Below are 13,025 nucleotides of genomic sequence, written 5' to 3' on the forward strand. Positions count from 1 at the left end.
TTCAATAAAAACACACTTTTTTATCTTCTCAGTAGCAGAAAACCTAAGTACTGTTAAACCAAGTGTTATGAAAATAGATGATGAATCTGGAATGTGTAATGGAAATATTTTAATAAAAATTCAATCAGGCAAATGAAAACTCACTTAGTCTCTAGGTTTGCTGCAGCGGATTTATTCGTTATCCTCGTATTATTCTAATCTACATAGCAAGATAAGTAGAACAATTTTACTTATTTAAAAGCAAACAAATTTATACTCTTGTTTTAACAGACAAATCAAATATACCAAAACAACATTAGAATTTGAATTATACGTATAACTTATTGTTCAACATTAAACTCATTTAAAACATCCATTTTAGAATAAACAGGGCCTAATCCCAATTAGATTTGACTTTTTGATTTGTATTCACCTTCTAGTACCCTATCATGTTAGGCTACAGATTAGTCAGGTATCAAACACAAATAACTGATAACTATACAAATACCTGCCATGACAAAACTATTTTAAAACTGTTTTATTACATTAGGTGACTGCAACATTAACAGTAATGTACAGCGATAATATTATTTGTAATCAAACATTTATTGCAAATCGTAACATGGTCTGTACATCAGAATGGTTGTCGTTTACATGACGTATGATGTTAGTTGGATATAAAAAGGCATGAAGAATCGTCTTGGTGGTCCATAACACAAATTCCTTGGTAGACTCTCTGGTACACTGGAAAACAATCAACCGCTGTATTTGTTAATATCTATTGCATATCTATTACCCTCTGTATAAACTCTATTCTAAGACAGATATTACAGTACTGAACTGTTTAACCTCTATTAACCATACTGGGACTATGAACGGGTAACTGAATTAACGGGAAACAGAAATTCTTTTATAAATAACTGCGGTTTGGAAAATTATAGTGAACGTTGATAGAAATAACTCAGTGTAATTATTTACATTACTCGAATACAAATATTCCGTGTATCCCACGGAAACCACATGTTCTGTTTCTATCGTGTGATTCTTAGTAAATGTTAAAAACTGTGACACTGTAAAATCTGTAGCAAAAATAGCAAAGTTTACATTTTTGAGGTGACAGATAACCTAAATGAAAGGTCAAAAGACGGTTTATCAAGTCTCTACTGTATCTATTAGGGTTGTCCGTAAATTAAGGTCTCCATCAAGCTCCTGTTAAATCAGAGGCCAACTCTGTTTTCCTTGCTTCATTCACTACTATTTAAGCTGGTCCCCTATGAACCGAATAGTCTCGTCATAGTATTGGAAAACGTGAAAGAAAATTGACACTTCCGCCAAGTCAGGCTGGTTTTGTTCATTGAGCAAAAAGCTGAGACTGGCTTAACACATTTTCACTACTCTGACAGTCGTACAACAGACACCAGACTTGCTGTGTAAGGTATTAATCTTCATGTGACACAATGTACTTTAGACGATAGTGGGAGAGTTTTGAGAGAGCCCCATGTTAGAAAAAAAATCAAAAATGGAGTAGAATAAGGCAGAAGCTAGACCTGGACCCGGGACCGATTTACTTTTTCGTTTTGAGGTTCCTAGAGGCCAAAAACACCATCCGTTCAAATTCATTTATATATAATTATATGTCCGTTAGCGTGATAACTCAAGCAAAAATGATCAGATTTTGATTAAATTTGGTACAAACGTGTAAACCTACATTTATTCAAAGGAGTTCGCGAACCTGCATGATCAGACTTTGGGAACGGGGTTTTATGGGGTAAAAATAGGTTTTTCCTATTTTTGTCCCTAAAAACATAAAATTTTACAATTTATTTCCAAACCATTTTGTAGAGCTTAAAAAAATAATAATTTAGTATATTGAAGCGTTGTTGTGCGCCTAATGGTTACAGAGAAAACTCCAAAAAATTGTAAATTAAAAATTCCCATGTTATTCTTATGGAGAATAAGTCAACTGTTTTAGTTTGCTTGTTTATGAACATATTTTGATCGAATTTGGAAAATACTTTCATTTCTTACTAAACTACTAACATTTTACAAAAAAATACTTTTACCCTCCTTGTTGCAGCAAACCCAAGTACTCGTTAAACTAATTCTATTTAAATAGGAAATAAATGTGATATTTTAATGGAGGCATTTTAGTGTAAATCCAATCAGGTTAATGGAAATTCTCTTAGTCTGCAGGTTTGCTGCGGCGGGGGTATTTGAATTTTGTATCTTTTGATAGGGAATTTAAAATGCTAAATAATTGTTCTAGGCATTTTTTCCTAAAATTAGCCGTTTTTGAGTAATTTAATTAAAAACAATTTAAATTGCTGCCATTTTGAAATTTTAAGTTAAATCAAGATGATTTTTTTTTAACATGGGGCTTTTTTACCTTAAACTACATACCAAGTTTTGTAAAGATCGCTTTAAAAAAATCCTAAAAAAATGTTTATGTAAAAAATACAAAATGGCGAATATCAGGTTAACGAAGCGATTTTGGAAAAATTGTTATTCTTGATTTTCTCTTTATTTTGACCCATAGAACCATTTCCCGGAGTTTGGCTGTTTACTTACGGGATACCCTGTAAATGCTCTGAATCATTATATAGATCTGAAATTATAAAACTTTTCTTCTCTTGTCTTTCGGATTACTTAAAAATTTTAAATGAATGATACTCACAAAATCCTGGTCCGTCGCATATGGTAGCCTCTAGCTCACATTCGTTATTGAACGTCCTAAACATCATATCAGGGTAGTCGTCTTCCTCACATGGGTTGAATCCACAGACAGGTTGGTACTGGTTGGAACAGGATCGTGGACAAGGATTGGTTCCACTCTCCGCAATGACTGAAATTATATCAATGAATTTTCTTTTTAAAATTCACATTTTATTATGACAAAGTTAAAAAATAAAAGTGTCACAATACCTGTCAAGAAGTAACAACCTTGTTACAAGTTTCAGTGAGATGCCATCGTCAAACACTTGTCTGCTCCTGCTAGCGAAGCGACAATGTTGCATTTCCGTGATCTTTTTCCAAAAATTATTTATTTTGTGTGTCTGAAAGTGTTTGCTAATCAAGCTGATGTTAATGTAATGTAATGTAACATTAATGATATTAATGTATTCCCTGGACTGAAGTGTTTGAGAATGGCATCTCGCCGAAACATGTAACATAATAATTGTTACTTTTGGAACTACTTGACAGGAATTATTGTAAAATACCCATTTAGACAATGACAATTTTACGAACGCTTTATTTCACACTGATAAATTCAAGATTACAATATGCCTTGCCTTGCTGGGGAGGTACTTACAAAACATTAATAGAGAAGATAAGAACGACTCTAAATTTTTTCTTGCGAATAATTCTCAAAAAACCTAAACAAACTCTTTTCCATTATACCAACAGTTATGCATTCTACCAGTTCAACATCTTTTTTTATTTTTAAAGTCCTGAGATTGTTCTTCATCCGGAGCGGAAACAGAAAATATAATTCCAAATCATCCTTACAGTACAAGAAGTTTTACAAATAAATCTATCAAATTGCCCAAAGTAAACAAAACTTTTTTCAGGCATTCATTTCAATACTTGGGTCCAAAATTCCACAATCAACTTCCGCTTCATATTAAAAACACCAGAAACTTTAAATATTTTTGTAAAAGAACAATCACTTGGCTCAGTTCTCAACAGGATGTAGGTTATCTTGCCAACTCTTTAGTATAAGTGTTACCTTATTATGTGTATTTTTGTAATTTTTTCTTAAGCTAAGTTTGCCCAGATGTTACAGCAGGCGGATAAAATATTTATCATCTGATGCTAGACTCAACAATTTATTATTTATTATATATGTTTAACTTTGTAACTGGTCACACTACTTGTAAAAGTGACCAGTTTAAATTTCTCAAAAATTTTTATGATTGTTAAATATTTTGTGATATGGGAAATAAATTCATTTATTAATTTATTCATTCATTCATTTATTCACATTTGCGGACAATTTTTTTGACTTTTTTCAAAACAATTTTTGTTCTAGGATGCTAGGCATGAGCCCACGATTGTTTTTCACATTACTTTAGGCTAGACCTAGGTTGCGGCATTATCACCTAGATAAAATCAATTGGTGATTTGGCAGGATTGGAATCTGGGACGAAAATGAAAAATGTTTACTAAAAATATGGCAAAATATTTACTAAAATACTCTATACAACAAGTCTATCTCGCCCGGCCACTACAGAATACTATGTTGAGTACTAACTGTCGTTACGCACAGTTTTGGCTTTCCCCAATGGGTATCGGCTCATCACTTTTTGTGTCTACAATAAACTGCACTAATGTCGTCACGTTACGGTGCTAGTATTTTCGACTTTCGAGTATAAGTGACAGCACATACTGGTAAAAAAAATAAATTTTAAATTAGAACAAAATTATTTTTTGGTTTCGGATTAAGTGGACCAAAGTTCAGATTATTGGGACTCCACTATTATTATAAGTTTAATGAGTTTTCAATGAAAATAAGCTCAACAATAGAAAAACCCGGTTCTGTCAACCTATTCATTAGACAACTAAATTGAAAAAAGATCCCTTATATCAAGACTTTGCAATTATTTGTTAGAAAGATAATAATTTTTAGTTGAGAAGAATGAAACAAACAAAGGAGACCAAAACTAGAGGAGGAACAAAAATAATTTCAGATTACCACATCTCAAGCTGACAATATTCAGGAACAGCTCTAAATATGTGGGACTAAGATTGTTCAACAAATTACCCTTGTACCTAAAAAAAGTCTATGTTACAAAATTCAAAGATCAGTTGAAAAATGGGATGATAGATAAATCATACTACAGTAGACCCCCTCTTAACCGACCATAATGGGACCGGACCTAGGTCGGATAACTCAAAAGGTCGGATAAAACGGGCAATCCCTAAAATCATAACATAATGAAGTGCTATTCATTTGGAATTATATAATCATTATTTTGAAGTCATACTTGCATTATTTATAAAATAAACTATCTCCTTTTTCATATTGATAGTTAAAAGTCACAAATAAACACAAAACACGGTTAAGTCAAATATGCCTACTTTCAGTGGAATATATTATAATACTAGACAAGAGTCAATAAAATTCCTATTTTAATAACTTTAGTATTGTAATGGATGCTTTCCAAAAACATCGTAATTCAGTACAGAACCTTTTGTCTACAAGCCACCATTTTGTTACAAAACAGGACGTTTATTTATAGCCTCTCACTGGAGGCTCGAGGCACAAAAACTATCTTGACCTTGGAGTTGTTAATTCCCCCCTTCCCTGCCTTCCCTACAAGTTGCGTTGTTTGTTTACTCCGGCGATAAGATAATCAGTAATCAGTTATTAAAATCGTAACGCACTTTATGATGTTATAAATTTGCCGCACAGATAACAAATCAGATCAGATGTGCTCGAGCTACGAACGATGATGGCAAACTAAAAATAGGCTATAGTGATGTGGGCCGGGTAAATACCCAGTGGGTAGGTAAATAAATATAAATTGGGTTTTTACCCGGGTATTTACCCCAGGCCCGGGTAAATACCGAAAAACTGGGTATTTATAATTTTATTAAAAAGTAAGAGAAGATTGAGATGTTTTTTTTGCAATTATTACCCTTTAAGGATAGTAAAATGATGATAAAATTTGTTAAACAAAATTTCATATGGTCACTACTATCATTTTACTTCTGCGTATAATCGCCATAAATATCCAGGTCTGAGCATAAAGCATAATCGGCATAAATAACCTAATCACATGGTTGCACTGGTCCTGACTACTTATGATTTTTTAATTTCTATAATAGATAGATGAATTTATTGTATTGAAAGTGAAAAAAAATTGCGAAGTAGCCTAATAATTATTATTTAGAAAGACAGGAACATTTAACCTAGTACCGGTAGTGGCCTATGTGTAAACAACTTAAGAAAATAGCTAATTAAAATTCAATCTGTAGGATGGCAGGATTTAATAATATTTTTGTTCTAGATCTTTTGTTGGTATCAAACTAATTTCATAAACTTGTAATACAAAACATTTGAATCTATAGCACAATAAATGTTTCAAAATTATATTAAGTTAGACCAAAAAACAGGAGATACATTTTTTTAGTAGGTTTATCCAAATATATTATTGTTTCCAACTAAGCGGTAACACAGAAAAGTTTAATTACTTTTAGTATTCTGCCATTCTGCTTATGTCAATCAGGCCTTAGGACTGTCTAGCCTTCCAAGTCATTTATGCAATAAGAATTTTGTATCATAAATATTCAACAATTCCTGGATATTTATAAATTAAAATAATTTGTTTATCTTATTTAATTGGCTATACATTTATAAAATGATAAAAATTGAAAAAGCCACAGCCTTTTTTAATAAACTATTATTTAGTAAGTTAAATTTAACTGATGTTACTCAATTTAAAACACGAAACCCCTTGCTTATGTAGAAACTTTATGTATTATTTAAAAAAAAGTGCTAAATCATTAAATAAAATGTACTAGCAAAGCTTCAAGTTACAGTGAAAGGTGTTATAGACTATCCTAATTTATCACGTAATGATAACAATAACATATTTAGGGGTAAATATAAATGAATTTCAATCAATTACATAAATACCCAAAATACCCAGGTATTTATGGATTTTGGGTATTTACCCGGGTAAATACCCAGGGTTATAAATTATAAGTTTTAATTTTAATACGAGTTTTAAATACCCGGGTATTTTACATCACTAATAGGCTATGCTATATTTTTTGTGATCAACACAAAATAACTTATTGTTAGTCATATCCTGTGGAGATAAGCGTATGGTTCAGTTCTCATCGCCCAGCGTGGGAGCGGAAATGCCGAGATTCCTAGAAAGCGGCGGTTAAACTGAGCTGCTCTCAAAGCAAGGTCGGTTAAAACAAACTGTATTATTTTACGATCGAAGGCGGATAATCCGATTATCGGTTAATACGAGGTCGGTTAAGAGGGGGTCTACTGTATTCACTGGGAGAATGTTTGTATAGCCCCTTTAAGTGTATTTAAAAACGCTTGAATGATACCCTATTACAGTTTATTTTAACAATATAACTATGGCAAAACACCTGTTCTTATGTATGAATTGTGCATTTTACAGAATGTTTTGTGTAAATAGAATATGTCTATTACCAATCTTATCACTACCCTTAACTGTAGGGGAGCGAGCTGGCGTAGTGGTTAGAGCGCGGGACTTCGGTCCCTGAGGTCCCGGGTTCGATCCCCGCCAAGTCACCAATGGATTTTATCTAAGTGATAATGCCGCAACCCCTAGGTCTAGCCTGAAGTAATGTGAAAAACAATCCCAGGCTCGTGCCTAGCGTCCTTAGGACAAAAAAAAAAACCCCCTTAACTGTAAAAAACAGAGACAATGCCTTGAATGGTTAGTAATTCTCATCAAGAGGGGCCATACCATCCAACATCTGAAATGCCAAAATTAATAGGAATTATAATTTTAAAACCAATCCCAATTTGATTACAACATTGTAAGGCATGTTGGGTGATGAATTTTGAATAACTTCTTGATTAGCCTATTGGATGAATGAACATGAATAACAATATGAATAACATTCGCCTATTGGGTCTGATGATGATTGGAGTGTCCAATCGAAATCAATCACCACTTACCAACTTGTACATGTATTTACCGTCTTGTAAGTCAACAGTATAAGTGTAAATATATTATTGCAAGTGTTATTAGACGTAATATATTTCTGTATTTTTCATGAATTATGACAGCAACTTCAGTTGAATTGACTTAAGCTCTAACACGGCAGATGTAACCTAAAATAGTTCAAACAAACTTTATGATGGAATTTAAAGACAATATTATAGAGTGAGTTTTTTTCTTTATTCGTAAAGGTTTTGGTTAACCTTTCTCTGTTAAGTTTGAGTGAATTTACCTAAATTGACTATCCTATTTAGGTAGACTTATAAATCTTAGAGCAACAAAATTACATTAAAACAAGTTTATTAAAAAAATATATTAATCAGTAATATTTGTCTTAGTGGTTGTGTCATAGGTTTTGAGTAACAATATTTTTGGTTTCAGGCGATTTGAATCCCGATTGGGTGAAGGACGTGGACTTCCGAGTACAGTTTGGTCTCAGATTCGGCAGGACCCGTAACTTCATCAAGACCGGAGACCCGGTGATTGTCGTGACTGGATGGAAGCAGGGTGCTGGCTTCACCAACACCGTCCGCATCGTGTATGTACCTCGGGACCTCAGCGAGGCCTCCGTTATCAGAGGATCTTTCTAAACACACCTCACTCGCACATTCACCTGTCCACTAGTTATTTATTTGTTTAATTGTTTGTTTTCATGTATAGAATACAGGGATGAGAATTTTATTATTTGATTAGACTAAGGATAAAAAGTAGATTTAGGTAAATTTATTTTCATTGAATTAAAAAGACAGAAAAAGGAGGACAGCTAGCTTACCTTGAAAGTGTTTTTTTTTATTCAGTTGAGGTTTACTTGCAATAACAAAACATAACGAATGTACAGTAATTATTAAAAATCCATACATTATGCATTTAAAACCATCAAAACATGCTATTAAAAAAAATGCTTACTATATTCACAGTCAAATCCACTTGTCACTTCATGTCACACAAAACTCCTCATGTCACTGACACTCCAATACTGTATACACAGCCAGCCCTACATAATGTTCAGGCCCACTTTTATAAACGGGCAGACTGGGCAAATGTATCTAAAAATTGATCAGTTTTCTTTTCTTTAGATTAGAGTGAATGCTTTCAATGTTTACTACAAGTTCATTGTTTTGCAAAGAGGTGTTTTCTACTACATTTTAAACAGCTCCCAACTGATGCACAACCATTCCTTATTTTAACTTTGTCTATATTGCTAGACAAGACAGGTGCTTGTTCAGAATGTTTTGATTTTTCCACAGGCATCATATGTTCCATATCATCCTTTTTAGTTATTCCTGAATGATTTTGTTCTTGTTCAGTTTGTTGTAAAATGTTAACTGTCAGAAGAAGTATTAGGAAAAGGGGAAAGGTAGAAAAATTCCTCTAATTAGATCTAATTTAGAAAAAGGTTATTAGAGGTTATTAAAGGAATTAGATCTAAATTAGAAGAGGTTCTCAGTCGAGTTTAATTATGAAGATACTACGAGAAACTCAAGTAAGTCTGACATCGATGATCAATCTCCAGCCAAGAGATCCAAGGATACAAAATTAATTGAAAAAGGTATGGTTTTTTTTTATCTAGTTCTAGTCGGTCGAGTTTTGTTTCCTTACTTTGTGCCAAATCCTTGCTTGGTACATCAACACTTACACTACCATTTGAGTCTGTATCATTCTTTTTAGAATGTAGTAGTGAAACATCACTGTTTCTTGTTGATCGTTCAGCTTCATTTGAAAGCGTTGCTTGGTTTTCATTTTCAAGTATAGGTTTTATAACTTATTTCCTTTTTGTTAAATTATTGCTTGATTTGTTTGATTCTTCACGTTTATTTTTGGAATGGAAAGGATTGGACTTAAATGAATATTCTCTCTTGGAAGAAAACAAAAACAAACCATCTTCTAGCAGGATCCAAGTTATAGAAGACTCAGATGATTCAACAGATGATGAATTAGACTTCATTCCTCCATCTCAAACAGTTGAAGAGTTTGCGGCAAAAAAACAGACAGCTTCCAAAAGTAAACATATTAATAATATATCTGAAGACATCTTTTCTATGGTTAACACTCAAGATCAAGAGATGCTTTTCATGACAGAAAACCTTGATTGTAATGACAAGAGGATTGACAATCAACACAAAAAAGCTGTTAGTGATGAAGGCTCAAATAAAAATAAAGATAATGTAATGACCTTGGGTGACATGGACATTTGTTCGACACTCGGAGATGGTACATATGTGTCAACTTGGGGGAGTTCAAGAAAGATTCTAAATAGTTTGACTATAAAAGGACAGCATTTGCCTAGTGTGTCCAAAAATACAGCTTTAATAAATCATAAGATAACATGTAACGAAACTTTAAATCACAGTATAATCTTCAATGAACCTTGTGGATCGTCAACCCCATTCAGACTTGTTTATTCTTCTCATACTTCCTCTTCCTAATATTATATTAATGCAACTAATTCAAAGTGATTTTTCAAGAGATTCTTGTAAATCAGAGTTGTTATGGAAATGACAACTCCGACCTAAATAAATCTCCTTTCTTGGAAGAAAACAAAAACAAACCATCTTCTAGCAGGATCCAAGTTATAGAAGACTCAGATGATTCAACAGATGATGAATTAGACTTCGTTCCTCCATCTCAAACAGTTGAAGAGTTTGCGGCAAAAAAACAGACAGCTTCCAAAAGTAAACATATTAATAATATATCTGAAGACATCTTTTCTATGGTTAACACTCAAGATCAAGAGATGCTTTTCATGACAGAAAACCTTGATTGTAATGACAAGAGGATTGACAATCAACACAAAAAAGCTGTTAGTGATGAAGGCTCAAATAAAAATAAAGATAATGTAATGACCTTGGGTGACATGGACATTTGTTCGACACTCGGAGATGGTACATATGTGTCAACTTGGGGGAGTTCAAGAAAGATTCTAAATAGTTTGACTATAAAAGGACAGCATTTGCCTAGTGTGTCCAAAAATACAGCTTTAATAAATCATAAGATAACATGTAACGAAACTTTAAATCACAGTATAATCTTTAATGAACCTTGTGGATCGTCAACCCCATTCAGACTTGTTTATTCTTCTCATACTTCCTCTTCCTAATATCATATTAATGCAACTAATTCAAAGTGATTTTCAAGAGATTCTTGTAAATCAGAGTTGTTATGGAAATGACATCTCCGACCTAAATAAATCTCCTTTCTTGGAAGAAAACAAAAACAAACCATCTTCTAGCAGGATCCAAGTTATAGAAGACTCAGATGATTCAACAGATGATGAATTAGACTTCGTTCCTCCATCTCAAACAGTTGAAGAGTTTGCGGCAAAAAAACAGACAGCTTCCAAAAGTAAACATATTAATAATATATCTGAAGACATCTTTTCTATGGTTAACACTCAAGATCAAGAGATGCTTTTCATGACAGAAAACCTTGATTGTAATGACAAGAGGATTGACAATCAACACAAAAAAGCTGTTAGTGATGAAGGCTCAAATAAAAATAAAGATAATGTAATGACCTTGGGTGACATGGACATTTGTTCGACACTCGGAGATGGTACATATGTGTCAACTTGGGGGAGTTCAAGAAAGATTCTAAATAGTTTGACTATAAAAGGACAGCATTTGCCTAGTGTGTCCAAAAATACAGCTTTAATAAATCATAAGATAACATGTAACGAAACTTTAAATCACAGTATAATCTTTAATGAACCTTGTGGATCGTCAACCCCATTCAGACTTGTTTATTCTTCTCATACTTCCTCTTCCTAATATCATATTAATGCAACTAATTCAAAGTGATTTTCAAGAGATTCTTGTAAATCAGAGTTGTTATGGAAATGACATCTCCGACCTAAATAAATCTCCTTTCTTGGAAGAAAACAAAAACAAACCATCTTCTAGCAGGATCCAAGTTATAGAAGACTCAGATGATTCAACAGATGATGAATTAGACTTCGTTCCTCCATCTCAAACAGTTGAAGAGTTTGCGGCAAAAAAACAGACAGCTTCCAAAAGTAAACATATTAATAATATATCTGAAGACATCTTTTCTATGGTTAACACTCAAGATCAAGAGATGCTTTTCATGACAGAAAACCTTGATTGTAATGACAAGAGGATTGACAATCAACACAAAAAAGCTGTTAGTGATGAAGGCTCAAATAAAAATAAAGATAATGTAATGACCTTGGGTGACATGGACATTTGTTCGACACTCGGAGATGGTACATATGTGTCAACTTGGGGGAGTTCAAGAAAGATTCTAAATAGTTTGACTATAAAAGGACAGCATTTGCCTAGTGTGTCCAAAAATACAGCTTTAATAAATCATAAGATAACATGTAACGAAACTTTAAATCACAGTATAATCTTTAATGAACCTTGTGGATCGTCAACCCCATTCAGACTTGTTTATTCTTCTCATACTTCCTCTTCCTAATATCATATTAATGCAACTAATTCAAAGTGATTTTCAAGAGATTCTTGTAAATCAGAGTTGTTATGGAAATGACATCTCCGACCTAAATAAATCTCCTTTCTTGGAAGAAAACAAAAACAAACCATCTTCTAGCAGGATCCAAGTTATAGAAGACTCAGATGATTCAACAGATGATGAATTAGACTTCATTCCTCCATCTCAAACAGTTGAAGAGTTTGCGGCAAAAAAACAGACAGCTTCCAAAAGTAAACATATTAATAATATATCTGAAGACATCTTTTCTATGGTTAACACTCAAGATCAAGAGATGCTTTTCATGACAGAAAACCTTGATTGTAATGACAAGAGGATTGACAATCAACACAAAAAAGCTGTTAGTGATGAAGGCTCAAATAAAAATAAAGATAATGTAATGACCTTGGGTGACATGGACATTTGTTCGACACTCGGAGATGGTACATATGTGTCAACTTGGGGGAGTTCAAGAAAGATTCTAAATAGTTTGACTATAAAAGGACAGCATTTGCCTAGTGTGTCCAAAAATACAGCTTTAATAAATCATAAGATAACATGTAACAAAGCTTTAAATCACAGTATTATCTTTAATGAACCTTGTGGATCGTCAACCCCATTCAGACTTGTTTATTCTTGTCATACTTCCTCTTCCTAATATCATATTAATGCAACTAATTCAAAGTGATTTTTCAAGAGATTCTTGTAAATCAGAGTTGTTATGGAAATGACAACTCCGACCTAAATAAATCTCCTCTCTTGGAAGAAAACAAAAACAAACCATCTTCTAGCAGGATCCAAGTTATAGAAGACTCAGATGATTCAACAGATGATGAATTAGACTTCATTCCTCTATCTCAAACAGTTGAAGAGTTTGCGGCA

The 13,025-nt window shown here is 33.0% G+C and overlaps 1 protein-coding gene and 1 long non-coding RNA gene across 10 annotated transcripts in view; one reads left to right on the plus strand and one right to left on the minus strand.

Moving 5' to 3' along the window:
* LOC128998040 (pyruvate kinase-like) overlaps nucleotides 1–13,025 on the plus strand; it is a 67,181-nt gene that overhangs the window by 37,905 nt on the left and 16,251 nt on the right. For all 9 annotated transcript variants that reach the window (XM_054423991.1, XM_054423986.1, XM_054423985.1 and 6 more), the window contains one exon: nucleotides 8,076–8,232. In XM_054423991.1, coding sequence (XP_054279966.1) covers nucleotides 8,076–8,232 — 157 coding nt within the window. The remainder of the gene's footprint in view (nucleotides 1–8,075; nucleotides 8,233–13,025) is intronic.
* LOC128998044 (uncharacterized) lies at nucleotides 564–2,817 on the minus strand. The gene is made up of 2 exons (XR_008491182.1): nucleotides 2,654–2,817; nucleotides 564–723 (listed from the first exon to the last, which is right to left on the minus strand). It is a non-coding gene; the product is annotated as an uncharacterized LOC128998044 (long non-coding RNA).

The sequence above is a fragment of the Macrosteles quadrilineatus genome, unplaced genomic scaffold (assembly GCF_028750875.1).
Source record: "Macrosteles quadrilineatus isolate MER2022 unplaced genomic scaffold, UCM_ALF_1.0 Scaffold_7__1_contigs__length_78375512, whole genome shotgun sequence".
In the NCBI taxonomy this organism is placed as follows: domain Eukaryota; kingdom Metazoa; phylum Arthropoda; class Insecta; order Hemiptera; family Cicadellidae; genus Macrosteles; species Macrosteles quadrilineatus.